This window comes from Cryptomeria japonica, chromosome 6, assembly GCF_030272615.1.
Source record: "Cryptomeria japonica chromosome 6, Sugi_1.0, whole genome shotgun sequence".
Taxonomy (NCBI): Eukaryota; Viridiplantae; Streptophyta; class Pinopsida; order Cupressales; family Cupressaceae; genus Cryptomeria; species Cryptomeria japonica.
This window is the reverse complement of record NC_081410.1, coordinates 194,760,812-194,786,715: the sequence shown is the minus strand read 5'-3', so window position 1 is coordinate 194,786,715 and position 25,904 is coordinate 194,760,812. Positions and strand designations below refer to the sequence as shown.

Genomic DNA, 25,904 nt, shown 5'->3' with positions numbered 1-25,904 from the left:
AATGTGAATATGTACCTATATATGAGTAAATCCTGTTGTTTATAATCATATATATGAGTATATATTCATATTTATGAATTTCAAAACACAGTATGAATTTATTGGCCAATTTTCAACATATGTAGACCTATATGAATAGAAACAATCGATAGTAACTGAAAATGACAATTTCATGCTAATCTTATGATGTTTATCTAAGTGAGCCATAAAAGTAACGGTTAATGCATATTGTTTAATATTATTTAAACCGACTATGTTTATCTTTAAGATTTGGCAAGATTATTATCTCCTCTGAAGTCTGTATTTGATCAAAAGTTAACATTGTTTTACTTGATATAGTAATAAGCTAACTAACCAGTCTATGTCGAATCTATGGTGACAAGGAAGGGGCAAAATTGTCACATTATCTAACCAAAAACTGTAGCCTCCTTCTTCCGAGCTTGAAGAAGGGGTCGCAGCGTTATCCTCGTCCAATTCCAAGACTTCTTCCTTAAGGAAATCCTCGAACCAAGTAGGCTTTGGTGGAATTTTCACATGAAATAAATGCAACAAAAAATTAACATTCCTGTCAATTGCATCACTCCGCTCCCTGGCAAAGCCTGCTTCATCCATAGTGATAATGGGGTATCTAGGAACCAGCCTATTGTTTCTTATGAAGACATCATAGTCTCTAGGCCTTGGAATTGTCCAGTCATTCTCAATGTTGACAAGAACCCTCTCCAAATTGCCTAAGATCGAGGCAATGAAGACCTCCCTACAGAGAGCGCCTGTGTCATCTCTTTTCTTGGTGGAGGTCACCGTAATAGCCAAGAACATGGCCGCCACATCAGAGTTGGCCCTAGTTCGATCGGTATTTGTGAGATAGACAAGGCTAAGGATAGTTTCTACAACATCTATTACTAAGGTATGAGGCAAGCGAATAATACGTTTGAGGCGGTCCCTAGTAATAGCACCATCAAAGGCCATTTGCCTCTTTGAACTGCTCATTTTGATCGGGGTGTCCATCTTTGGTTTCACTTGAGACCAAGAAGTATCTATATCACAGAGTTATACCGATCTAGATTGGATTGAAAGCTTCCGAATTTTAACGTGAAGGCTTGGTTTAATAGCCGTGTAGGGTAATTATATTAATGACTGAGCTGTCACATCCTTTCTTAATTCATGGGTACCATACATCCTCCTTGGGCATTACTAATTGATTTAATATAAATGCCAAATCTTCAAATGATGATCCGCCTGTGGGAATATCATTTTGAGTTGCCATATTTAATTTTGGCGAATGATTTTTCAGGTTACTGATTCAGACAACCAGCAAATGGCCTTCTCATCGGGACACTAACCTGCCATAATGGCCTAGATATCTTTGAGATCAGATTTGTAATGATGATCGGGCGCTTTAATTAAGAGTTTTATACAGTTGTGTCCCCATCCTAAGAGCTAATGATTATCATATTCTTGGGAAGGTTAAATGTTTTATTATTTGATAAGTAGAGTGCATATAAATATGTGATAACTTATATAAATATGAATATAAATTGTATATTAATATATTTGAATATATGTCTAAAATTTCCCGTGAATAGTTATAAATATATAAGTATATTTATGTGTATATGAATCTAAATTGTATATTTATATATATGAATATCTATGTATATATATATCCAGTATATATGTATAATTATATAAATTACCTTATCAATATATTTTATATAAATATTCATAAATATCCATTCCATAGATATAAATATCTGTATATCTACATAAATCCATATATATTAATTTGTATATATATATGTATATATATATATATATGTATTTATATATATTTCTATATGTATATATAATAGAATTTATATATCTATATGTATTATGTATTTATATATAAACTACATAAATATATATATTTAGCTATGTAGCTATATATATATATATGTTATAAATATATCTGTAAATATGTGATAACTATATATATATTAATATGTAAATATATAATATTTATAATATGTATGTATATTTATATATATAATATGTATTCATATATAAAATTATATATATAATGTGTCCGTATATATATATATATGTGTGTGTGTGTGTGTGTATATATATATATATATATATATCCATAAATATATATATAATTATATATATATATACATAGATTGTATATATATATCTGAATGTATATTTATATATATGTATCCAGTTGGTATATATATGCCTAAGTCTATACAAATTATTAAGTGTGTGTAAATGCATTAATATGAATGACTCTGAATGATCTGAAGCAGAGAGTGTAAAGGTTGAGATGTTTAATACTCATCCCTTGCCTCTAATTTTGAGCTCAGTCTATCTCTATGTATGTGGTGGGATAAAGTGTTTGGATAAATTGTGTGAATGCTACTATATGGTGTGAATACTACTGTTTTATAGGTTTTGTGTCGATGTGAAATATTTTTTAAGGATAAATGTTAGGTGTCACATGGATCACTGTCTTACCATCAGCCCCCATGTTAGCTAGGGAGTCGGCTCTTTTGTTGCCCTCTTTGTAGATGTGATTAAAGATGACCCTATCAAATGTTTTGATGTTCGTCAGTATCTTAGCAAGGGAAGCATTTAGCTTCCAATCAGGCATTGCCCCATTTCTAAGGGTATTGATGATTATAGCCGAGTCCCCTTCAATGCTAATACTCTTTATATTTAGTATAATGCATAGGTTTATACTTGCAGCTAATGCTTTCATCTCGGCTTCATTGTTTGTGCATTTACCCAAGGGAAAGGCCATATAGGCCATTTCATCCCCATTTGAATTGTGAAGGCTGCAACCAAGTCCAGCTTCCCCTGGGTTGCCCATAGAAGCTCCATCAAAGTTAAGCTTGATCCATCTAGCTTTGGGGGGGAGCCATTTGCATTCAGCACGTGTTATGTTGTTGGATGGTGGACCTTTTCCTATGAAGGGTGGAATCTTTAGACCCTTCCACCTTAGTCTATTTTTTTCATCCCAATAGGACATATTGACATCCCTCTGATTGTTAGAGGTCTGGTTGTTTACCATTTCAACTATGGTTGCTTCGATTTTATTGGTTAGCTGGGCCCAGTGCATTTTACTATCTTTGAAAATCCTTTTGTTTCTCTCCTTCCAGATTTCCCAGATCATAATGGAGGGGGCAATAATCCATAAATTCTCATACATACACCCTATATTCTGAATGGGCAATGCATGGAATAGGTCAAAGATAGTGCTAAGAATAGGGGTATACCAGTTCAGCTGTTTTTTCAACCATCCCCAACAATTGTGTGCATAATCGCAGGTTAACAGTAAATGATTAGTGTTTTCTTTCTCCATTTCACATAATGGGCATTTGTTGGGGCCTTCATATCCTAGTTTTCTGAAGGTTTCATTGGTGAGAAGCCTATTTTGAATTGCTAGCCATGCAAACAAGCCAGCTTTCGGTAGGCACCTTTTATCCCAACAAAGTGTTAGGGGTAGGTTGGAGCTCGGGTTATTTTCCTTGATTAACAGGTGTTTATATCCTTCCTTAGTTTCATACTTCCCCTTCTTGGACCCAGCCCACATCAGTTTATCTTCTTCAAAATTTAAAGCGGGGCTTCTTGAGGCTAGGATCCGTGCTAAGAGGGTTCTCTTCTGGTCCGGTAGGTTTAAATTATCCATTGATTTCCATCTCCATTGTTTGAGGCCCCCAATACAGAGTTCTTCCACATAGTCTTTTACTTTCACTCCCCATTGTTCTTCAAGGATGGGTATTATTTTGTTGAAGTTATGAAGTTTGTTGATGGGGGTTTGAGCCCCCCATGAGTCCCTCCAGAATAGGGCATCTGCCCCATTTCCAACATTCTATGTTAGCTTGTCCATTATGATATCTCTGCATTCAAGCATAAAGTTCCAAATTCTGGAACCTTTATGTGGGTGGGCTGTCCTAAAGATGCTTGTGGGGTCCTGGTTATGCAGGTATTTGTTATAAAAGATTCACACCCATTTGAATTTAGGGTTATTAAACATTCTCCAGACAAGCTTTGCTCCCAGGGCCTTGCTTTGGATTTTGTGGTCTTTGATACCCAACCCCCCCAGAACTTTAGGCAAGCATATCTTATCCCATGCTATCAATGGGAGTTTGAATTTGTCTTCAGAGCCTTGCCAGAAAAATGTCCTAATATGTTTTGTGATTTCCGTTTTCTTAGTTGAAGGAAGATCCATGCATGAGAGTTGGTAAATTGGCATTGCTGAGAGAACCGACTTAATCATGGTGGCCTTGCCGGCAGAGGATAACCATTTCCCCTTCCAAGAGGAGATCCTTTTTGTAATTTTGGAGACCACCTGGTCCCACAAATTGGATGATCTGAAACCTTTGTCTAAGGGAAGTCCTAGGTATTTACATGGTAATTCTCCTATTTTGTATTTAAGAATGTTTAAGATTTTCCTTTGGAGTTCTTTATTTGTGTTAAAAAAGATAATGCTGGATTTTAAAGTGTTGATTTCCTGTCCAGAAATCGTAGAATAGTTGTCTAAGATTCTTTAAGTGTTTTTGCTTCTATTGTATTGCTTAATCCAAACAACATGGTGTCATCAACAAATTGTTGATGGGTAATTGGTTCCATGTCGTAAGTAATTTTAATACCCTTTAGCTGTTGTGTTTCTCTCTCCCTGTTGATCATCCTTCCCAATGATTCTGGCATGATGATAAAAAGAAAGGGGGATAGGGGATCCCCCTGTCTGAGACCTCTTGAAATTTCAAAAAAACTTTTTGAGGCCTTGTTGACTAAGATTGATACTCTAGGTGTTGCAATGCATTCATAGACCAGATTTATCCATTGCTTATTGAACTCGAATGATTGAAGACATTTGCATAGAAAGTGCCAGTCTACTTTATCATACGCCTTTTTAATATCCAATTTTATCATCATGTTCAGCACCTTGTTTCTTTGTATTGAATGGATTGCTTCTTGAGCAATGATTATGCCATCGTAAATAGATCTGCTGGCACAAAACCAGTCTGTTCCTCACTAATGATTATGGGGAGGAGTTTGGGAAGTCTATTTGCAATTGTTTTTGTGAGTAATTTATAAAGGGTATTGCATAGTGCTATTGGTCGGAAATCCTCAAAATAGTCCACTATTTCCTTTTTTGGGATTAAAACTATGAATGTGTTATTTAGTTCTTTTAGGATCTTCCCTGAGTTTTTCATCCCCTCAAGTGCTTCTATAATTTCCTGCCCCATGAAGCTCCAACATTTTTGAAAAAAGTGTGCTGGGAAACGATCAGGGCCAGGAGCCTTATCTGGTCCCATTTGGAATAAAGCTATTTCCACTTCTTTCATAAATAGTTTTTTATTAAGCATCAAGTTGTGTTCTTTAGAGATTAATTTGGGAATGTATTTTAAGAATTCACTCTCATTTGTCCACCTACAACCATCTTTATTATTAAGGATATTTTCAAAATACTCTACTGCTTCCCTAGCTATGATCTCAGGGTCATCACTGAGATCATCTGAGTTTAATTTTATTTTGCTGATTCTATTTATAGCTCTTCGTTGTTTTGTGCTGTTGTGGAAGAAGCTTGTATTTCTATCCCGGCATTCAACCAATGTTCCCTAGATTTTTGTTTCCAATATATTTCTTCTCTAGCGAGGATTTCTTCATATTGGGTTTTTTTTTCCTTTTGATAAAGTAAGTTATCCATCCCAAGCCTGATTATCTCCTCATTAGTTCTTTCCATTTCTATCTCAATTTCGTTTTTTTTTGTGTAAAAATATTTCCAAAGTGCATATTGTTCCATATTGTTAATTGCTGCTTTATCTTTTTTAGTTTGGTGACCACTTCGAAAGTTTTGGAGCCTATAACTTTTGTTTCCTTCCACCATTTTTCTATTAGTTGTATTAGATTTTCATCCCTAAGCCACATTTTTTCAAATTGAAAGGGGGTTTTGGTTGGCTTTAGTTCTTCTGATATGATCAAATGGACCGGGAAATGGTCTGATCCTGAGAACGGGAGAACAAAGGACTCATAAGACTGTGTGAGATTCCCACAAAGGAAGAATCTGTCTAGTTTTTTGGCAATGTTGCAGAAACCTTGTCTCCGATTATTCCAAGTAAAGGCATCATTTTTTCGTCTTGAATTCCATCAAGTTACACTTATGTGTCCAATCTTTGAAGTCTTGACTTGTTTGGGTCATTTTTTTATTACCTCCCCATTTTTCCTTGGGATCTAAGATTGCATTGAAATCCCCACCTATTATGTATGTTTGATCTGTGTCAATTAAAAGGAAACACTCAATTTCATTCCACACTTGTCTTTTTGCTTGTGTTTGGATAGGTCCATAGACATTAATTATAATAAATTTTAAGTTGCTTTTGATGCTTATAGCCCACCTACACATCCAGTTTGGGCTTTTGCTTATTAGTTTAAAGGATATTAGCCCAGGATCCCATATGATGGCCAATCCACCTGAGGCTCCACAAGCGGTTTGTCCTTATAATTCTCTGATACCTAATTTTTTGTTGAGATTTGTCATTTCGATGTTATTTAATTTAGTTTCCTGTATTAGGAATACCTCTGGATTGAATTTAGCAATGCAACGTTTAAAGATACGTTGCTTGTTAGGGGCATTCAGGCCCCTAACATTCCAAGTAAGGAGTTTTATAACACCATGGGAAGGTCCTTCCCCTTCCCTTCCTCAAAAAGGTTTGTGATTTTAATCTGGCCAGCAGGGTATCCTGCTTTGGTTAATAATTCAGCAGTTGATTTTCTCCCTCTCTTTTTTAGTTCAGAAGCATAATCCGGGGGTAAGCAAGTTTCTATGGTTTTAGCTATCCCTAGGTTGTCCATTTTATCTGTTACCACATCATATTTATGGATCTGTACTTCTTCCTCGATTACATTAAGTTTGCATAATTTTCTTGCTAACAATATTTTTTGTAATGCCAGTTCCTCTTCATCTGCTATTTCATCAATGAATAGTTCAATGAGGTCATTTGTAACTACATTGCCAACATACTCAAGGATACATTTATTTTCTCTTTCCATCCTTTCTTCTCTTTCCATATCTTGTTCACTGTTGTTATTGTTGGAGTTCTTTTTCTTTTTCTTTTTTCCTTTTTTATTGTTTTATTTTCCTTTTTTGTTCTTGTTCTTGTTCTCTTTCTCTTTTTTAGAGCATCTTGCCTTCTCTGCTGCGAGTGGTATGGGGTGTTTTTCTGGTTCCACCTTGTTATCTTCCTTGTTTTCGATGTCTTTGATTGTTTCCTCTTGGTTGTCAATGCTAGCTTCATACCTCAGGGGGCTTAGTTCGACTCCAAAATTTACGCTCTGTTCCTTTGAATCATTGATTTGTTCACTCACTGGTTCTTTAGGCGTTTTTTCAATCTTTGCTTTATCTTTTTCATTTTCTGCCATTTTTTGAGTGTTTATTAGTTCCTTAGCCCTGGGGTTTTGTTTGTTGAACATAAAACCGCCTTTTGGGTTGAATTTTATGTTTATATCCTTATCTGTTCTAGAAACAATTCTAGTCTTAGTACTATATTTCTCAGTATTCTGAATAGGGGAGATAACATCCTTGGATGTGATATCCCCCATATGGATCTCTGGATGAATCTGGTAAATCGAATAGTTTGTAATGATTTTGATGGGTTTGAATTTCAGTTTGTCTATCTCAATGCTAGCTAATAGTTTAATGTCAGAGGATTCCATGTAATTTTCCTCCAAACCCTTGAATCCTCCTAAAAAATCCCCTAATTTTTTTAGGGTATGATTGTGGATTAATTCAACCGGCATTTTAGGGAGTCGAATCCATTTTGGCACCCTAAGTTTATCAAAATCTTTGGGCAAGAAGTTAGGTTTCCAATTAAAAAAATTGAAACAATAACCTTTAAAGAATTTGTGATTGTTCCTAAGTAAATGACTTTTAAATTCACATGAATTGCATTTGATAAACAAAAAATCATTTTCCAGACAGGTAATACTTATCTGATTATCCCTGGTAGACTTCTGTAATGTCCCCACGCTAGCAGATTGACCAAGTATATGTGCGTTAGCCTAGCTCTACATTGTCCCGAGGGCTAACGAAGGGTTTAAAGGGATCCTGGAGTGTTTTGGCCTAGTCATTTCCAGTTTGGGCCAAAACGAAGTTGATTTACTTAGTTTCCGGCATACTTACTATTTTTAGTAAGTCAGCAGGACACAACGGGGGCTAGTTTTGGTGATTGGATTTGATACTCCTTGGCGAGAGCTTTCCGACGAGCTATCACTCACGCTATTTGGAGTCCGATTGCTAATATATTTTAATGCCTGAAGTTTTATTAAAGTAACATTTAATTTAATTGTAAAATATTAAAGTGTTACTTTAATATTTATTTTATGGAGATATGTGTAAATCAAAGGGGCAACCAAGGGAGACATAAGTGAATATTTTAATATGTTTTATGTTGAACATGTTTTACCCCACATTGCTTGAGTGAGTTGGGTCGCCCCTTGGAGAAAGAATAAAAGGGAGCTTTTGTGGCTTCATTGGGCATGTGGAATATGAGAAGAATTTGGTATGTGAGTTGCAGATCCGTTCTTGGCATTAGAGGACGTCTATCCTCTCTTGTGACATTCTAGACGTCATTCCCTTGGGGTTTGGCCTTTGGAGTCCTTTGCTATCAGCTTCATTTGCAGGCAGATTGGGTGCTTTTTTCCAGCTACAAGCAGCAGTATTATTTGGTTGCATCTCCAGCTACAGGCCGCGACACTATTCACGCGGGTACTATTCATGCAACACTATTCACGCGGGTACTATTCACGTGGGTACTATTCACGCGGCACTATTCACGTGGGTACTATTCACCTGGCACTATTCACGCAGCACTATTCACCTTGCACTATTCATGCAGCACTATTCATGTTACTGTAGCAGCAGAATTAGAAACTTTGGTTGGAACATTATGTCAAAATGTTGAGTATTTAGTGAGTTGAAAATAACCTGCTATGTATTTGATTTTGTTAATTCTGGAAATAATATTATAACAGCAGTAGTTCAATTTCCAGCTTGCCTATTATTGTAAATTCTTTTTAGTTCATGTTATGTGGTTTCATACCTGTGCAAAGACTTAAAAACAAAAAAAACATTGAAACATTAAACGGAGGAATAAGGAGTTGGTTGCAAATTGTTTGACTAAATTCCTATCAGCAGTGGGGTTAGTTTTTGGGCATTCTAGGGTGCCCATTACAACTTCAACCAATGCAGGACATCAGAGGTCGACGCTCCAAATCCAAACCATTTGCCAAAGAGCCCAAGTTCATTGTAACGTTCCCATGATTCATCTGTGTGTTTTCCGCTAATTATCACTATGTTATCCGTGTTGAAGCTTGGCGGCTTCTGAGTGATTTTAGGGCATTGTTTAGGGTTGAAACCCTTCCTGCACCTGGTTTGGGTGTATGACTTTGAGCTTGTCGTGGAGGGTATTCTTAACCCTAATTTTATTTTGTTAGCCCCAAAAGCAACAACGTTTTGGGCTTGAGATAAACTCTCCGCATGGGAGAATGGTAAATAAGAAATCCTTTCATTGTTAGGGTGCCATTTTGTCCCAAGAGGCCTTCGAGATGGACTGAACTTCCCCTTTCTGCGCTGTTAAAGGATTTGCCTGTTTTATTAAAGGTGCCCTAGGGTTCCGCTGAGTTTGTCTCCAAACCTGCTTTGCTGAAGTCAAGGAAGGATCATCTGTGTTTCTTAGGCCGAGGAGGGAACCCTTTGGAACCCCGACAACCCTTTTGCATATCTCATTTAGCTGTAGATTAGTTAAATTTGCTCCTATGGCGCATGAATGAGAGACATTCAGGGCTTCGAATCTATTTGAGGTGCCCACAACATTTTTATGGACCCCCTGTAGATTAAATCTGCTCTGCCATGTCCCGAAAATCCTCCCCTGCCTTCGGGGATGTTTCGAGGGTTTTGCAGAAATGTTTTTGCTTATCGCAATAGTTTGCATTTTCGCCATTCTTAAAGTGTTCTTATAATTGTATTATTATTATTTAATGATTTATATTTGTATAATAATAAATGTTAAATATTTAAATTTAATTTAAAGTGAAAATATAATTATTCATAATTATTAAGTAAATATATATACTAACATAATTATTAGTAATTTCACTTTCACTTTAAATTAAATTTAAATATTTAACATTTATAATTTATAATTTAAAATTTAAATATTTAACATTTAGCTTTTTAGGCTGCATATATGTGTATATATTTATGATATTTACATCTTTTTGTATGGATGTACCCAAAGCGCCCCCCCCCAAAAAATTGCCGTACTAGTATACCGTACCCATACCCGCAACTTAGCTTGCAGCCAAGTAAAGTCTGCCAAGGGAAAAAGAGCAATGACTTAACAGTGCCAAAGTCCGCCAAGGGAAAAGGAAAAATGGCGTGACAACAAGCAAACTCCACCCAATGCACCAAGAAAATGGCGCGAGAACAAGCAAACTCCGCCCAACACATAGCAAAAATGACATGGTAGCAAGTGAAGTCCACCCAACACTTAGGAAAACTCCATGTCCAAATAGAAAATCTGCCCAAGGAGAGGATGAGAAAGTGGTTAAGTGTTGGCATTTTTGAAGGGAAAAGTCAGAATTTTGTCTGAGTATAAAGAGATGAGAAAAAATTCTAAATCAAGATGAAGTCCACCCAACACTTAGGAAAACTCCATGTCCAAATAGAAAATCTGCCCAAGGAGAGGATGAGAAAGTGGTTAAGTGTTGGCATTTTTGAAGGGAAAAGTCAGAATTTTGTCTGAGTATAAAGAGATGAGAAAAAATTCTAAATCAAGATGAAGTCCGCCTTGGGACATTAGAAAGTTCTATATCAACATGCTAAAGTCTACCAAGGCATGAGAAAATAATCCTAGCCAATGGCCAAGTCCGCCCTAGGTTCGCCCAAGTTGAGAAGGAAAAATTTGGAAAACAAAGGTTGAAATCAAAAGGGAATTCGCCTAGGTAAAGAAAGGAAAGTAAAAACGATAAAGCAAAATCAAAGGCAAAGGATAAAATTTGCCCAACTATTGAATGGAAAATAGAAAGATGATTAAAATAAAAAGTGAAAAGCATGAGGAAATTCACCTAAGGGAAAGAACTTGAGAAAAATTTTGTCTCGTGTTGAAAAAGTTCAAAATTGCAAACTTCCAAGACATGTTCCAGGAGAATTTCAAAGCCAATTTCCACACGTGAGGTCAAAATTGGAGTGATTTAATAAAGAATTTTCCAAACTTACAACAAAGCTTTCACTTCAAATCGTTTGTCTTTTTTATGCTTTTAAGGGGCAAATGCTTCCATGTCCAAAATTTTCTTAAGTTAAAATTAAGCTTTGAATTTTTTTTCAAACCTTGCACTCCAAGATGGGAACAAACATCCAACCCCCTCATTGGTTTTTTAACTTGGAAAGTTTTCATGATTGTCAAGAGGTAGATGTCAGCTCAAGAAGAGATTTCCAGAAAGGTTCAAATGAAGTTCTCTAGCAAGGGAGAACAGCCAGAATCTAAAATCACTTTAGAGTGGAAGAGGGTTGGTGATACCAACCTTGGTCATGTTGACTTCAAAGACAATCAAGAAAAGATTGAAAAGAGAAGTAGAAAAGAAAGAAGAATTAAAGAAAGAAAATGAGCAGCTGAGAAATTATCTCCAGCACTTGATCAATCCTATTGCTCAAGGAAATGCAGCAGTCCCTCTACCTTTGGTTCTTCCACAAGAAACAGTTGAAGAAATGAACGTGACAGCTAAAGAAACTAAGGAATGGATGGCAAACATCAATAAAGAATTTGTCACATTAATTGAAGAAGTGATATTAGCATATTGGCAAACTTATTTGATACTATCTAGAATTCAAGACATGGCAGATTGTGGCACTTGATGGAAAGATATTGGCCTACCTCGAAGAGGTTGCTATCAAAGAAGCAATTCAAGAAAATGAAATGAACATGGAAAATCTGAAGGTCAAAGCTCAAGAGAATTTCTTCACTTTCACAAGACCGATCCTTAAGAAAAATTTGACTAAGGCATCCACCTTCTTTTCCATCAAGGATCCCTTTCAAAAACAAGAACTAGATTGGGAGAATGCTTTTGCCACCTATGTTGATGACTTGGATGTGATCAAGAGAATTTCTTCACTTTCATAGGACCGATCCTTAAGAAAAATTTGACTAAGGCATCCACCTTCTTTTCCATCAAGGATCCCTTTCAAAAACAAGAACTAGATTGGGAGAATGCTTTTGCCACCTATGTTGATGACTTGGAGTAGATCAATTTCAAGATAAACATGTTTCCACATGTCACAATGGAAGAGGTTAATCGTCTTATGTCCATGTTCATTGAATATGCTGCCACAAAAAAGGGATAAGTATGCATTCTTCTAAAGAAAGCTCCCTGTGACACGTTTCTTTCTTTTATTTGCTCTTGTTGGCTAACTAGTGTAAACCCTATTTAGGGTATCTAGGTTTCAATCTCGGCCATTGATCTCTATTTGATCTGAGCCTTTCATTCATTTTTCAAAAACTCTATATAAACCTCTCCTCTTTGATTTGTATGGGAGAGATTTGGTGAAATTGTCGCTTAAGATTACTAAGATAATAAAGTTCATTTGCATTGCTTTGAATCTCTATGTTATCTTGTGGTTGCATGTTTCATATTTTCTCCAACGTAGAATAGAATTTGCTTTATAAAGTTGTTAAGTGAATGCGAGATTTGATAGTATTGGTTGGTGAAATCATTGCTCATACTTTTTATAAACAAATGATTTTTGTTCATTGTGCAAAGTTAGCTTGAGCGTATTTTGTGGATGTTTAATTTCTGCTTTGGATAAATATTGTTTATTTTGATGGTATTAGTCATAGTCTGAAAACCTTAAGCACAACCCTTGAAGATTGCTCCTACTTTGTGTAGTTGTCCTAGTGTGGCAAAGCAAAGCGTGGTTATTAGTTTCACCCAATCATTGCCGTCTCTCAAATTCCTAGGAGTAGTATAGAATTTCTAATAAACCCTTTCCCTTTTACCTTTTTTTAAGTCTAAATTGAGAAAATCCCAAAAAGAAAGCAGAAAATTTTCATTGTGATTGAAATCCACAAGTCCCCCTTGGATTACTGACATACATCACCCAAGAAGCTATATTCAACATTTAAGTCGCTAGTTCGTAGTATAAACATTGGAATCGCCATATGATATTCTTGCAATCTTAGCGTACGCGGTGATTTTATTCAAGAGAGGATAGAGTGTCTTTTGGGCATCTTTATTCTGTGTTCGGTGTGTCATAAAACACACACACAGAAAGTTGGTGCCTCTGTTGTTCTCAGTTGGTGTTGAGAGGAGAGTTGGTGCTCTCTCTAATTGTGTTATCTCTGTAATTTGGGTTGGTGCGCATCTGTTCAAGATTAATAAGAAGTCTTTTTGCCGTGTTTTTTTTACCCGAAAGGGTTTTCCACGAGAAATCTTGTGTTCCTGTGTTATTTATCTTTCTTTGTATCTTTTGGTGTCTTTCTAATAATTTGTGTAAAAGTTTGAAACATTGATCCCCACTCGCAGTGTTTCTTGTGTGCCTCTCAAGTATCTTCTATGCATTCTTGGTGAATATGTCATCAAGCACTGTCCCCCAATGACCTTCTCTTGTTTTGTTCTTTTGGGATATGGATAGCCTAACAACACATTTTTCACAAACAAGTGCTTCAAAAAAATAAGCCTTTCTAATGCTTTGTAATGGGAAAAAGTTTTGGCAAATATCATCATCCTCAATTGCACAAGCTTCTTGCTTTGGTGTGCTAACTCATCAAGCTAAGTACAAGTATTGTTTGTAGTGTCAACCACACTTTTGATCTATTGGCTCTTACCAATGTACTTGAGCGTTCAATCAAGGCAACAGTCAACACAGAGGCTCTAAATATGGCTGGATGCTTCTTTGCAATGAGTCTCCTTGTGGCTACATATGTGGGTGCATTGTCCATGACTATTTGGATGACGTTCTCACCCCGAACCTCTGGGATCACCTCCTCCAATGGATTGCATATAGTCTTTGCATTCATGACTTTGTGTAAGGCATCTATGAACTTAAGAACACCAATTTACCACTTGAAGCTGTTAAAAGTTTATCAGGGTCCTATTCCTGTCTTTTGTTCAGCCATTAGATTGAATTCTGCATCCCTTTTTCGGACATATTATCTTTTGATCTTCTACTATTAACTCTGTATTTTTGTAGCCTTCTCCAACAATGGGCTACTAAGACCATGTGGAGTTAGTCTCCTAAACCCAACATAAGTAAAGGTTTAATGCATGTACCAAACTTAATATGCACTGCTCTCCACATTAAATGGTACAGCATATTATTCTCATGCCGCTTCTCTTAGTTTCAAGAAGTACCTTCAAGTGAAGGTTGTGCACCTGGAACACTGTCAGGAATTAAGAAATTGGGTGAGGTATTCAAACACCTTAGAGTCTACTCAGTGTTAGTGGAGCAATGCGAAACACATGGGCCAAGAAGAGATTCTCCATATGGATTAGAGGTGGTCATCTAATTCATTCTTGATGTAACTGCTTTTATTATCCTGTTCCTCTCAATTTTTCTCTTCACTTAGCTAGACAGTTGGGATTTCATTTCTATTTACACATCTTTATGTACTGGGGTACTGGTATGTTGACCAGCAATTTGAGCAAGGTGTTATTTTAATCAGTTGATACCTCCTTTCATATTAAGTCCATAATATTTGCAGGTCACTGTGCCCTTTATCACTCTTTGTGTGCTATGCTTTCCTGCAGGGTCATTTTTACCAGTGGCTTATGTTGCACATTGTAGATTTTTGACGTTGAAAAAAAAATTCAGCAGCATTTGAACAGGGTTTTCATTCTTTTGGATTTGAAATTTGAAACAAGAAAGAAAAAAGGAAATAGAAACCAAAACAAATACTTGTTCAGATATGCTCTAATTCTTGATAAATTCTACAAGTTGTAATTCCAATCAATGGGCAATCAATATGCACCACTGAGATCTTAATTGCTGAAAACGAAAATGACAAAAAATACAAAGAAATAGGGTTTTAACAAGGGTTTTTGAATTCTTTTTCAGCTGAGTTTGCAGAGAAAACTTGCTAAGTCTGAGTGAGTTTTTTATACTCATCTGCCAAAAACCGTGCAAGTCTGGTGAGAACTTGGCAAGTTTTAGAACTGTGACTATTATTATTCATTATACTCAATTTTTTGTAGATGCTACTGTAATCGTGTCTTGTCTCTCATGCAACCAGGAAGCTAGATTTGTAACAATATTGAATGCATTCTGTTATGTAGGCACCCTTGTATTTACACCATCATCCTAATCAAAGCCTGCGAAACCTCGAGAGTCCATTTACTAATACTCTAAAGTTCAAGTCTACAACTATACTTCCTTTCACATTCGCAAATTCTTTTCACGGCTTTCTTGTGAATGACAAAGGGGTTGGAAATAATTCTGAGACTTTTGCACCAGAATTATTAATTTCAGGTTTCACTATCATCTAATATATCAAAATTGATTAAAATCGAATGAACACATGAAACCAAGCTCCAGCTAACCATATTGAAGAACAAAATGACAAATTTTGCTGGTACATGTCTGATCGTGTTTCTGATTTCATTCTTTCTCATTTCTGTCCCACTTAAGCTTTCTTCTTTCTTTGTGAGCTGTTTTGTTTGTGAATGCATTTATTAGCTTCTTAAAATCCTTGCTATGTGGGAATTTTCCATAAGCATTTGTTTCTTTGTTTTTAACATTCAATGTTCTTACTATCATGTTTATGCTTTGGATGAACTTTGTTATTTGAACTTGGTTAGTTTGGGTGAACTTTTTCCAGCATAAACATTCTCAAATCTTAGTTATGTATAAGGTTTTCAGTATTTTAGTTACGAGCTTGTTAAAAATTGGCTATTATTGTTGTTCTGGCAAGCTGAAAAACTGTCTGTGAATAATACAAGTGAAATTGCAGTCAGTCACATTACTATAGTCTCTACTAGTTAAGCTGTAATGAATCTATTAATAATGATAAATTATAATTAGGTGGCTCGTAGGGACATGTCCCTGCAGACACACCCTTATTCTATATATTTATATTCTTTTTTGCCTTACCTATTCATCAATCTTATCTCTATTCTCGTAAGTAATATAGGGTTATTTCATGTTCACCCAGGATATAATTAACTGTTATTTATGAAGTGTAATCAGAGTGAAGTTGATCCTCAAGATTATGCTCCTAAAGCAGCCTTAAAATCTATGCCACCTTGGAAGACGCCTTAAAGAGTTTTCTTAGGAATAATAGAAACCTTGCGCTGCATAGGACATACTCAGAAAATCTGTGTGAAAATGTTCAACTACTGTTCAGTGTGATTTTTGTTCTGTGCTGCTCCAGGCTGGTTTGTTGTTGAATTCCTACATGTTAGAGGTCTGATAGTTAATGTCCTCTTGGAACAGATTTGGGAAAAGAATAACCTTGTTGGGTGACTCTGACAATCACCTGAATCCTTTTTGTGGAATTATTCTAGGGCATTGTTTTATACTAGAACCTTTATAGTTAGTTAAAAGTTAAAACTAAGGCCAAGGATACAATGAATTTTAAAATATTTAAGATTCAATTTCACTTTGAGAGCTGAAGATGTTAAACTAACACAATATTGTATGCATCATTTCTCAAGGCTATTTCGTATAGGTATACAATAACCTGTTGTGAGAATCGAAAAGGTTTTTCTAAACATGGAGGTAAACAATCAATAGATAGCTGACTTTTAGGCACTCATCTGACATAAAATTTAACCACTGGGGGAGGATTCTACCAACAAAGGAGGGTAAGAGACTTGATCGATGGAGGTTCAGGAACTTGATTTGATCCCTTTGTTAGTTGAGTGCATAATTACCTTTGTTGGTAGAGAGTCTGAATGCCTTGAAAGGCCATGGCCATGACCTTTATTAAGCAAATATTGGAACTACACACAAGTGAATCCTTGATAATAAACATAAGGTGAGTTATGTGGGCCTATTAAATGACAACTATCAAATATAGAAGCAAGTTTTAGAGAGAAGAAAATTAAAGAACTAAAGATCTTTTTTCAATGAAGGAAAAGGAATATAGCTTAAAAATTATCAAACAATACAAAATGGTAAAACAATAGAGAAATAAAAAGGAAAAGGAAAAAGAACAAGCAAAAATTTATTATTATGATCTATTTTATGATTGTTTTTTTTTATTTGTTAGGGCAGTTGTGAAATCTGCAAGGCTAGGTCAGTTCTTAAGGAGGAACGTGTTTTAATCCTGGACAACTGACTACAAGTGCATGCTTGTCAAGTTGTCGCCTTGTGCAATATGGAGATTTGAACTTGACTTTCTTTATGAATGTATCACTTTATCATTACTCCACAATCCCTTGGATAGTCACCAAATAGTTTTTTTCTTGGGAGACTTTGGTCATGTTTGTGAAGAATATTTGTAAACATTTATTATTGGAAAATTATATAGGATGTCTTCAATCTCACATGAGGGATGAACTGCATATTTAAACAATGAGATAGAAAACATCCAAGATACAATGCATAAAGCTCATATGTTTGAGCAAATAATATCTTACCAATGTTGGTTTTCAGAAATGCTATGATTCTATTACTTTGTTGCAATAATACATAATACTCATTATTAATTACGTCTCCTATAACTACTCCTTTACATAGATACTCACAGGATAAAGAATTTGTAACCAACCAAAACAATTCTCACAGGAATTAACACAGTCCTAATAAATCTAAACATAGAACATGGATAATGTAATATCTCACAACACACCTCCTTATTACATCATTCTCCAAATGCGGATAGGTGGACTAACAACACTTGATTAACACATTTAGCAGTTCACCAATAGCGAGTATGAGTAGAGACATACACATCTACTTGTGAAAACAAAAGGGGAACTTGCCTCACTATGCTTCTTCTGTAGGATCCTTACTGGACTTTATCCAAAGATATGGACAAACACATCAATCTGAGATCATAAAATGAATTTGGATAGGGGCGGACAATTCTATCCATCACGAGTTATGAACAGGGACAAAGACTTTTGTTCATAACAGTTATGACTGGGCAGAAACACATCCAATCATAATCATCCAACAAATGTGATTGGGGACAAACACATCAAATCATAATCACTCAACAAATGTGATTGGGGACAAATACATGCCATTTGTTGCTCCCACTCTAATTGCTTCTTGTTCTTTTTCTCCCTTCAAACGTATGTTCATTGAGGTTGCCATTAGTGAGATAGTCATATATCAGAAACTGCTGGCATCCATCTATGTTGTTGCTAGTGACATAGAAGCCTCTCAGAAGCACCAGATTCCGATGTCTGATGCTGTATATCATCTCCACTTTGTTTATAAATTCCAAACTTTCTCAGCCCATATCACTGTCTTCAACCTGCTTTATTACCATGTTGGTTCTCAGAAACGCTATGATTCTATTACTTTGTTCCAATAATACATAATACTTATTAATAGGACTCACATCTCCTATATTATAGGAGAGCTCCTATAATCACTCCTTTACATAGTTACACATGGGATTAAGAATTTCTAACAAACTATAACAAATATTCACCAGAGTGAACAAACTCTAAAAAACCTAAACATGGGACATGGATGATGTTATATTTTTTAACTATCAACAAGAAAAAAACTGTAATGCATCCTCATAAATACTTGATTTCCACTCCTTTGGTAGATATCACTCAATCTCCTTACCTTCCTTGTAGAACTTGGAGAAGAAGCTGGACTTGCACTTGGTACTGAAGAAAACCCAATAGGTGAGACAGTGAATTTTGCTTTATTAGCCAAGGCTGATTTTGAACCATCATGTTTTGAAGATGCATGTACTAATGAGGTTTGGGTGCAAACCATGGAAGAAGAGATGGATTCCATTCATAGGAATGACACTTGGGAGTTGACAGAGCTTCCGCATGACAAGAAAAAGATTGGCACCAAATGGGTCTACAAGACCAAGTTTAACAGTGATGGGAGTGTTGAAAGACACAAGGCAAGATTAGTTGCTAAAGGCTTCACACAGAAGTATGGAATTGATTATGAAGAGACATTTGCACCAGTAGCAAGACAGGAAACCATTAGAATGTTGATTTCATTAGAAGCTCAGAAGAAGTGGAGCATACATCATATGGATGTGAAAAGTGCCTTCTTGAATGGGTACTTAGAAGAGGAAGTATATGAGCCCAAAACTGAATATCAAATATTTAGAAAGCTACAACATTGTCTAATTAAGTTTGGGTAAAATGACAATTGGAAAGATACAAAGAATTTCGAGTGACACATTTATGTTGTTTAGTAAAGCTGAACACTTGGAGAGAAATGACAATAATGTAGAAAGTGGAGATACTGTGAGTTTCAACAGTTCTGATTTTGTTAGTGATCAATCAACTTATATAAAGGCTCAAACAAGAATATCGCTTGCAATTGTAACTTGAATTGTTCGTTACAAAACTTTGAAAATTCAAGGGTATATCAAGACTAAAAATGAGCAATTCTCATTGACTCCAGCAGTAGACATAATTCGAGGAACAAATATTTAGGTAGAATGTTGATTTATCTGACTAACTAGTAAAGAATTTTAACGTCATGGTCACTCATGGTGCTACCAGAACTGGTCAAGGAAAATGTGGTGAAATTGACTATGCAAGCTTATACACAGAAGAAATTTTTTTATGGCTTGCCTCTGGGTAGAGCATACATAGCTTTGAGTGTTGATTGGCTACACAAGCTCACTACATTTTCAATGAATTAATAAAGTCATTCTATTGTTTTTAATTGGAAAGGTTAGTAATATGTTTGAGGCATGAGCCCACAAAATGGTGAAAATGATATGGAAAAGGTGACCACTATTTTGTGGTCGAGAAGTTGTGTTAAATATGTAATGGGAAAAATTAAGAATGTACCATGAGAAGTAGCATCTTCACATTGTGAATCTTCTGTTTGATTTGCATCCTTCTTTGTGTATGTACCAAGGGAAAGCATCTCAAGCAGAAAGGACTTGTTATGGAATTATTAACCATGATCAACAATGCTAAAGGATTTACCTGTTGATAGATACTCCTCAGCATCAGGATAAGGTCTTTCGAAGTCATCTGATTAATAATGCTTGTGAAATGTTAGTTACAGTTTGAGTTTCTTTTATATGTGTCCATTTTGAAGTTAGATTGGGTATCAATCCCTTCTCATGAAATTATTTGCCCAATCATCTATCTCCAATTACTTAACAGATATATACCTGTCAACCTACCTATTTAGCATGAGCACCAGTCATTTAGTTTAATGGTTGTTTGTTCATTGTTTCTTGTGCTTTACTACTACTGCAGTAGTGAACATATTCTACCGTAAGTAGATTCTGCAGTCAGAACAACATTTTGTTGACATTTTTGAGAAAAAAAATGAACAAAAGGTAATCGTGTTAGACATAACTACAAGACTGATCTTATGGCTGTTCAAATTTTTGCTGATTGCAGTTCAAACTCTTGTCATAACAACTTTGCAAAGTTAGACGTGTTTTGTTTCGGCCACTTCAACATTATTTTTGTTGTTCATTTTTATTAATATAACAGTTTTCTTTCTAAAAACTACTTGTGTAGCTTGTTAATGATTTATGCATAAAATTATCTTGGCCATTTGAATCTTGTGTTTAATGTTTCTGCAAATTACCAAGTTTACATTCTCTTATTGGATTAGCATTGATCAGGAAAACTATTCTTACAGGGGGCTTTCATGTCATCTTCTCATTTCGCTCCTTTTTGCATCCCTTTGCTGTTAGAAAAACTTTCCTCAAGCCTGCACATGGCCAAGGTGGGTAGAATTACCAAATTGAGTCGTTGGAATACTAATTAGTAGGTTCATTTTGTACTTGGATGTTGCACAAGACAGTCGAGTACTATGTAGTATATTGGATTGTGATTGTACATTGAAGAAATTTGCAAACATGTACAGGTTGATTCACTTAGATACCTTGGAAAATGTGCTGCTGCTTATGGAGTGGATGCCATGTCAAACCATGCTACAGCAATATGGGCATCTTTGAAGAGTGAAGTTTTATCATCTGCGAGTCCTGTGTCTTCCATTGCTGGTAAATCTGGGTTTATGGAGAATGAGGTGGTGGAGGAAGCTTTAGCTTGTTTGACACAGTGTATTTGTGCATTTCATAAAGGAAATGACACTGGAGTGCTACTTCAGCTGGTGGTTCACGATGAACAAATAGAGGAAATATTTAATACTGCCTTAACCAATTTGAGTGGAATGGTTATTCCTTTAGAAAACAAGTTATCACAATCGCATTATCTGCTTGGGAAACTGCTATCTGCTGCTGCAAAATCTTCCCTGTCTTCTTGTTCTGTTGTGTCTCAACGGTTCTTGCCACGGCTTGTCAACACCATTGACTTATCTTTGAATTCAAATGGAAATAGTGCTGTAAAATATTCTGCAACAGCTGGTGCTCTTTCTATTTGCCATCAGATTCTAGAAGCAAATCGAATTTTGGCAGAGCACATGGCTTTGCAACAACATCATCCATTGGATTGCAACATAGAAAGCTCTTGGCTAACCTTGCTTCGACATTTATCGGATCCATTAAAAAGTGTTTTTGTTTCTGCTATACTGACGCAGAGCAGCAGCAGCTATCAAAAAACTGGACCCACAATAGAAAATCAGATCATTCATTTAGGAGGTATTTATTCAAATGCATTGGATTTCTGGTTAGGTATGTTAAAACATTTTTTTGTAACATGCATACAATTTTATTACTTATAAATGCAGAGGCTAAGGATGCTGACTAATGACAGTTAGGCTGTACTAGTTTGTTGCTTTGTTATTATTTAACTACGACTAAGACTGGTTTGTTTACAGAAAATAGTTTTCATTGGTAAAATTTTTATTTATGTGTACATTTTTTCAATAATGTTTGATTGTGTAGTCAGTGTACAATGCCTATTGTTATGTTTGATAATATTGGTTATCCAGCAATATATTAATTGTCCAAATTAAGTAGTTATCACTCTTGGATAGTTATATGTGTCGTTTGGTTGATGGTTGTGTTAGTATTGGCAACTGTCGGGTCCTTTAAATATGTTGTGTATCGTCAAAGAAGGTAGTATGATAGAGTTGGATCAACTGTTTTTTTTGGTTGACCATCTTTGGTCTTCTTCTTTGTAATAAATTTCACATGCGAAGAAAAATATATTTTACTCTTGTATCTAGTAGACATTGTCACCTTTATTGTTACTTCTTGTATTTAATTTATCAGATATATCAGTAAACAGATTGCGTCATTTTTTTTTAAGAAGTTTATCATGAGTGACCTTTGCTCTGGTAGTTTTCCTTGATATTTTATTCCTTTGTCTTTCAGAACCTTTTTTGGTAAATGTTTCAAGGAGCGTCTGAACGAAAGCAAGTTTCTGCACTCCTTTTGTGTACTGTAATCTGTAAGTGGTGTATTACAGATACAAGAATTAAAAAGCATAAGTGAAAACTGTAAATATCTAGACGATGATACTGTTGGCCACATATATGGGCTGTTTTCTATGAAAGATGGTTATATGATCATCTTTATAATTCAGTTTAAACTCTCCACGAGGGGTCTAAATTCAGGGATAGCAACCGTTAGGAAGTTAATCTTTGTTCTCAATATGTATTGTAGAACAGTTGGTTATATGCATAATGGAAGTTGTTTATTTGTTGTCTAATCTTATGTCTGGTATTGACTTTCTTTTGTAGTCTTCTAGACTTTACATGCTTATACAATGTTCTTAAAGCCGAGCATGTTTATGCATTGTTCTATTTATGCAGTATTCCCCAAGTCATACCATTTTCTTCCACATTTTATTTGAATGTAGAATCTTGTTAAACATTTGTTTTGTCTTCAAGTTTTGCCATCCTTTTAGGCTTATTTTCTTTAGCACAAAAGATATTTGGGAACTTCCATTTTCATTTTCTGTGTTAACTCTATTTTCCATATTTAAATATTGGGATTCATTACCAGATGGGTTTTGTCATTTATAAAAATGAGATATTAAACCATATCCTGTTTAAAATCACCAGTGGCAGGGCTGCAGGCATTGGCTGCATTTCCAGGACATTTTTCACCCCTTACTGAGGGCCAATACAGAAATATATTATCATTTTTGGTGTCTATTCTGTTGAAACAGTATGGACAGATGCTCTTATGGGAACAAGTGCTCGGAGCACTTGTTATGATTGGCATGTCACTGGAGAAGTTCGATGATTCGACAAAGATATTTTGTTTCTTGGATGTTGTAATTGTGGAACTACTTTCTCAATTGTCAATTGACAACTTATCAATACCTATATCACTGAATTTGAAAGCAATCACAGCTATAAGCAAGTCAACCACTCCAGCAATAAAACACGTTCTCCAAGGGTTTCGGAAAGTGATATCTACAGACTTCTTGTTAGCAGCTGTATGTTTTTTCTCAATGCTAGAAAATTCTGTATAAACTAAATGACAGATCAACAGTTAAAATATGTTTCTATGTTGTATCTCAGATTTAATATTAAATTGTTACTTGGTATTATTTTTCAGACCTTGAATTTTCTTGTTTCATTTATGTAAAGGTCAAGCATGGAGAAGGGGAGGGAGGTGAAAAATCTATGGAAGTTGTGATTAATATTTTGGATTGCCTTTCAAAGGAATTGCTTTCTCGGTATGCTTCCTTAGCATTTTCTGTGTTTTAGGTATCGTAAACTTGTAATCTTAAGTTTGATGGCACTGTAGTTTGTATTCTGTTTTTAAGTAATTTGTTAAATGTCCTAAATATCAACATTGACGGCTAGTGATAGCAATATATCTATATTATAGAATTGAGATTGTCATAGTGTAATATAATATCTGGATATAACTGTGGAATCATTTTTGTTTGCTAACATAATAACATTTATTAACCATATTGCATGTGAACACAAATATTGATAATTTTTAAAATAAATTAGAAATCTGTTGATTTGCAAGAGCTGCAACTAAAATCATTTGTTTTTCTCTATAAGAATGAGATCAGAAGTTTGAGTCTCTAGTTGTTATAGTTGCTTTTTTGATGTCTGTCAGAGTCAAAACTGTATCTGCTTATTTTTTAGCTTTATATTTTTGTTAATGCCTGTAGATTTCTGTCCTGTGTCTGTTACTGTAATCAATGCCATAAAACATTCATGCTCATTAAAGTTTACATATGCAACATGTAACAACACATCTATTATTGATATTTTGCTAGCCAAGTTAAGTTTCTAATCTGGCTGATGTTACAGCGTTGCCAGCATTTTTCTTATATCCGATTGCACTAAGAAAGTTCTGGTCTAAATGTGGGTTTAACCCATTAAATAGCTGCACTGCACTAAATTTCTTGTATTCTTCCAAAGTAACTTTAGGTTTCACATGTATGCCAGTAAATTAAAGAACATTGTCTTGTAAAAACAGATAATGCAATAGATTCACCCTAAAATGACAAAATATTTGCTGGGAAATATGTGGTCAATTTGGGAGAAATCTATTGTTCTTTTGTGTGATTCGATGCATTACTGAAATTTCTCAGAATTAAATCTCCCAGGCAACTACCATGATATCACAAGGTAAACATGATGTGTAACCAAGATGAGGCATATATAGTCAATTTATGTAAGACAAAGCCTGCCACCAGACTATCCTAAACAGAATTGCATGCTTCCATCAGCACTAGCTGAATTTATTGAGTTCCCTTTTTCATGTTCCCAGTTGAAAGGCCCGGTTTGAAACTTTGAAATACACTATTAATTAATTAAAAGGATAACGGAATATCAACAATTGCCTTGAGCATGTATTAGACTCTTTAGGATGAAATCGTCAGGTGGTATCATCCAGGTAGCATGACACCCCTGCCTGGTTATCTCTTTGTAGCACTAGTTTATTTCCTTTGTCAATTCCACCTCCAGGTGAATGATATCGGAATTAGTATTGCATCTTCACAGCACCTAGGAAAGGAGAAGTGACGCATCACACCAAAGGGTGTTTGACAAGAACTTCATTGCCACATGATGGGGAAGAACACTCAATATCTTGACAGGAAGGGACGTGGCTGAAGCCCATTCATAGCTGCAAATACTCATGCAGTCACTGAGCACCCATTGTCGCTGAGCTTGGCATAAAAGCAGAGCTCAACCATGGTGGCTTAAGGAAACTCGCAAGCAAACACTTTGGTGCCACTTCAAGGTGCCTAACCTATCGATAAGAGAGATTGAGTGCACCACATTTGGTACCTGTACATTAGACAGAGGCACAACTGAGATTAGCGCAACTAGTATGTAAATTGCATCCACTGTTCAAATTGGAATAAGTTCCCAATGCTGTCTTCTTTGTAATTTAACTTGAGAATTGTGTATAATTTATTGAATGTCAGTATTGGACAAATTGATAAAACTGGTTTGAGATCTGATTTTAATTGTAATATGCTACTTGTGAATTGAAGTTCTGTGTTTACAAATTCTGGTAACCTCTTGAGTTTAATTTTCAATACATGCAACAATTTGTTTTCTCTAGGTAGGATATTACACCTTGCTTGAACAAATACCCTTATCCTCCTTAGACCTTTGAAAAACCTCCTTTGTGTTGTGCATAGCACACATCCTTGTCTTCTTTGACGGGGACCCCCCTTTTTTTTCTTTAACCTGTCGGCATGGGTGAGCGAAGTTGAGGATCGTTTTTGTTTTTGTTGACAGTAGTGTCGATGGAAACACCGAAGGAGTGGTGTTAGGAGGGTCGAAGTGGAACATGGCTAAGGCATGACATTGACAAGCGTAGGGGCTAGACGTCGAATCGTTCAAACAT

The 25,904-nt window shown here is 35.6% G+C and overlaps 1 protein-coding gene across 4 annotated transcripts in view; it reads left to right on the top strand.

The window, feature by feature from the left end:
- LOC131076986 (MMS19 nucleotide excision repair protein homolog) overlaps positions 1 to 25,904 on the top strand; it is a 338,109-nt gene that overhangs the window by 179,946 nt on the left and 132,259 nt on the right. For all 4 annotated transcript variants that reach the window (XM_058014340.2, XM_058014342.2, XM_058014341.2 and 1 more), the window contains 4 exons: positions 20,804 to 20,890; positions 21,032 to 21,764; positions 23,135 to 23,514; positions 23,669 to 23,757. In XM_058014340.2, the coding sequence (XP_057870323.2) occupies positions 20,804 to 20,890; positions 21,032 to 21,764; positions 23,135 to 23,514; positions 23,669 to 23,757 (1,289 nt within the window). The remainder of the gene's footprint in view (positions 1 to 20,803; positions 20,891 to 21,031; positions 21,765 to 23,134; positions 23,515 to 23,668; positions 23,758 to 25,904) is intronic.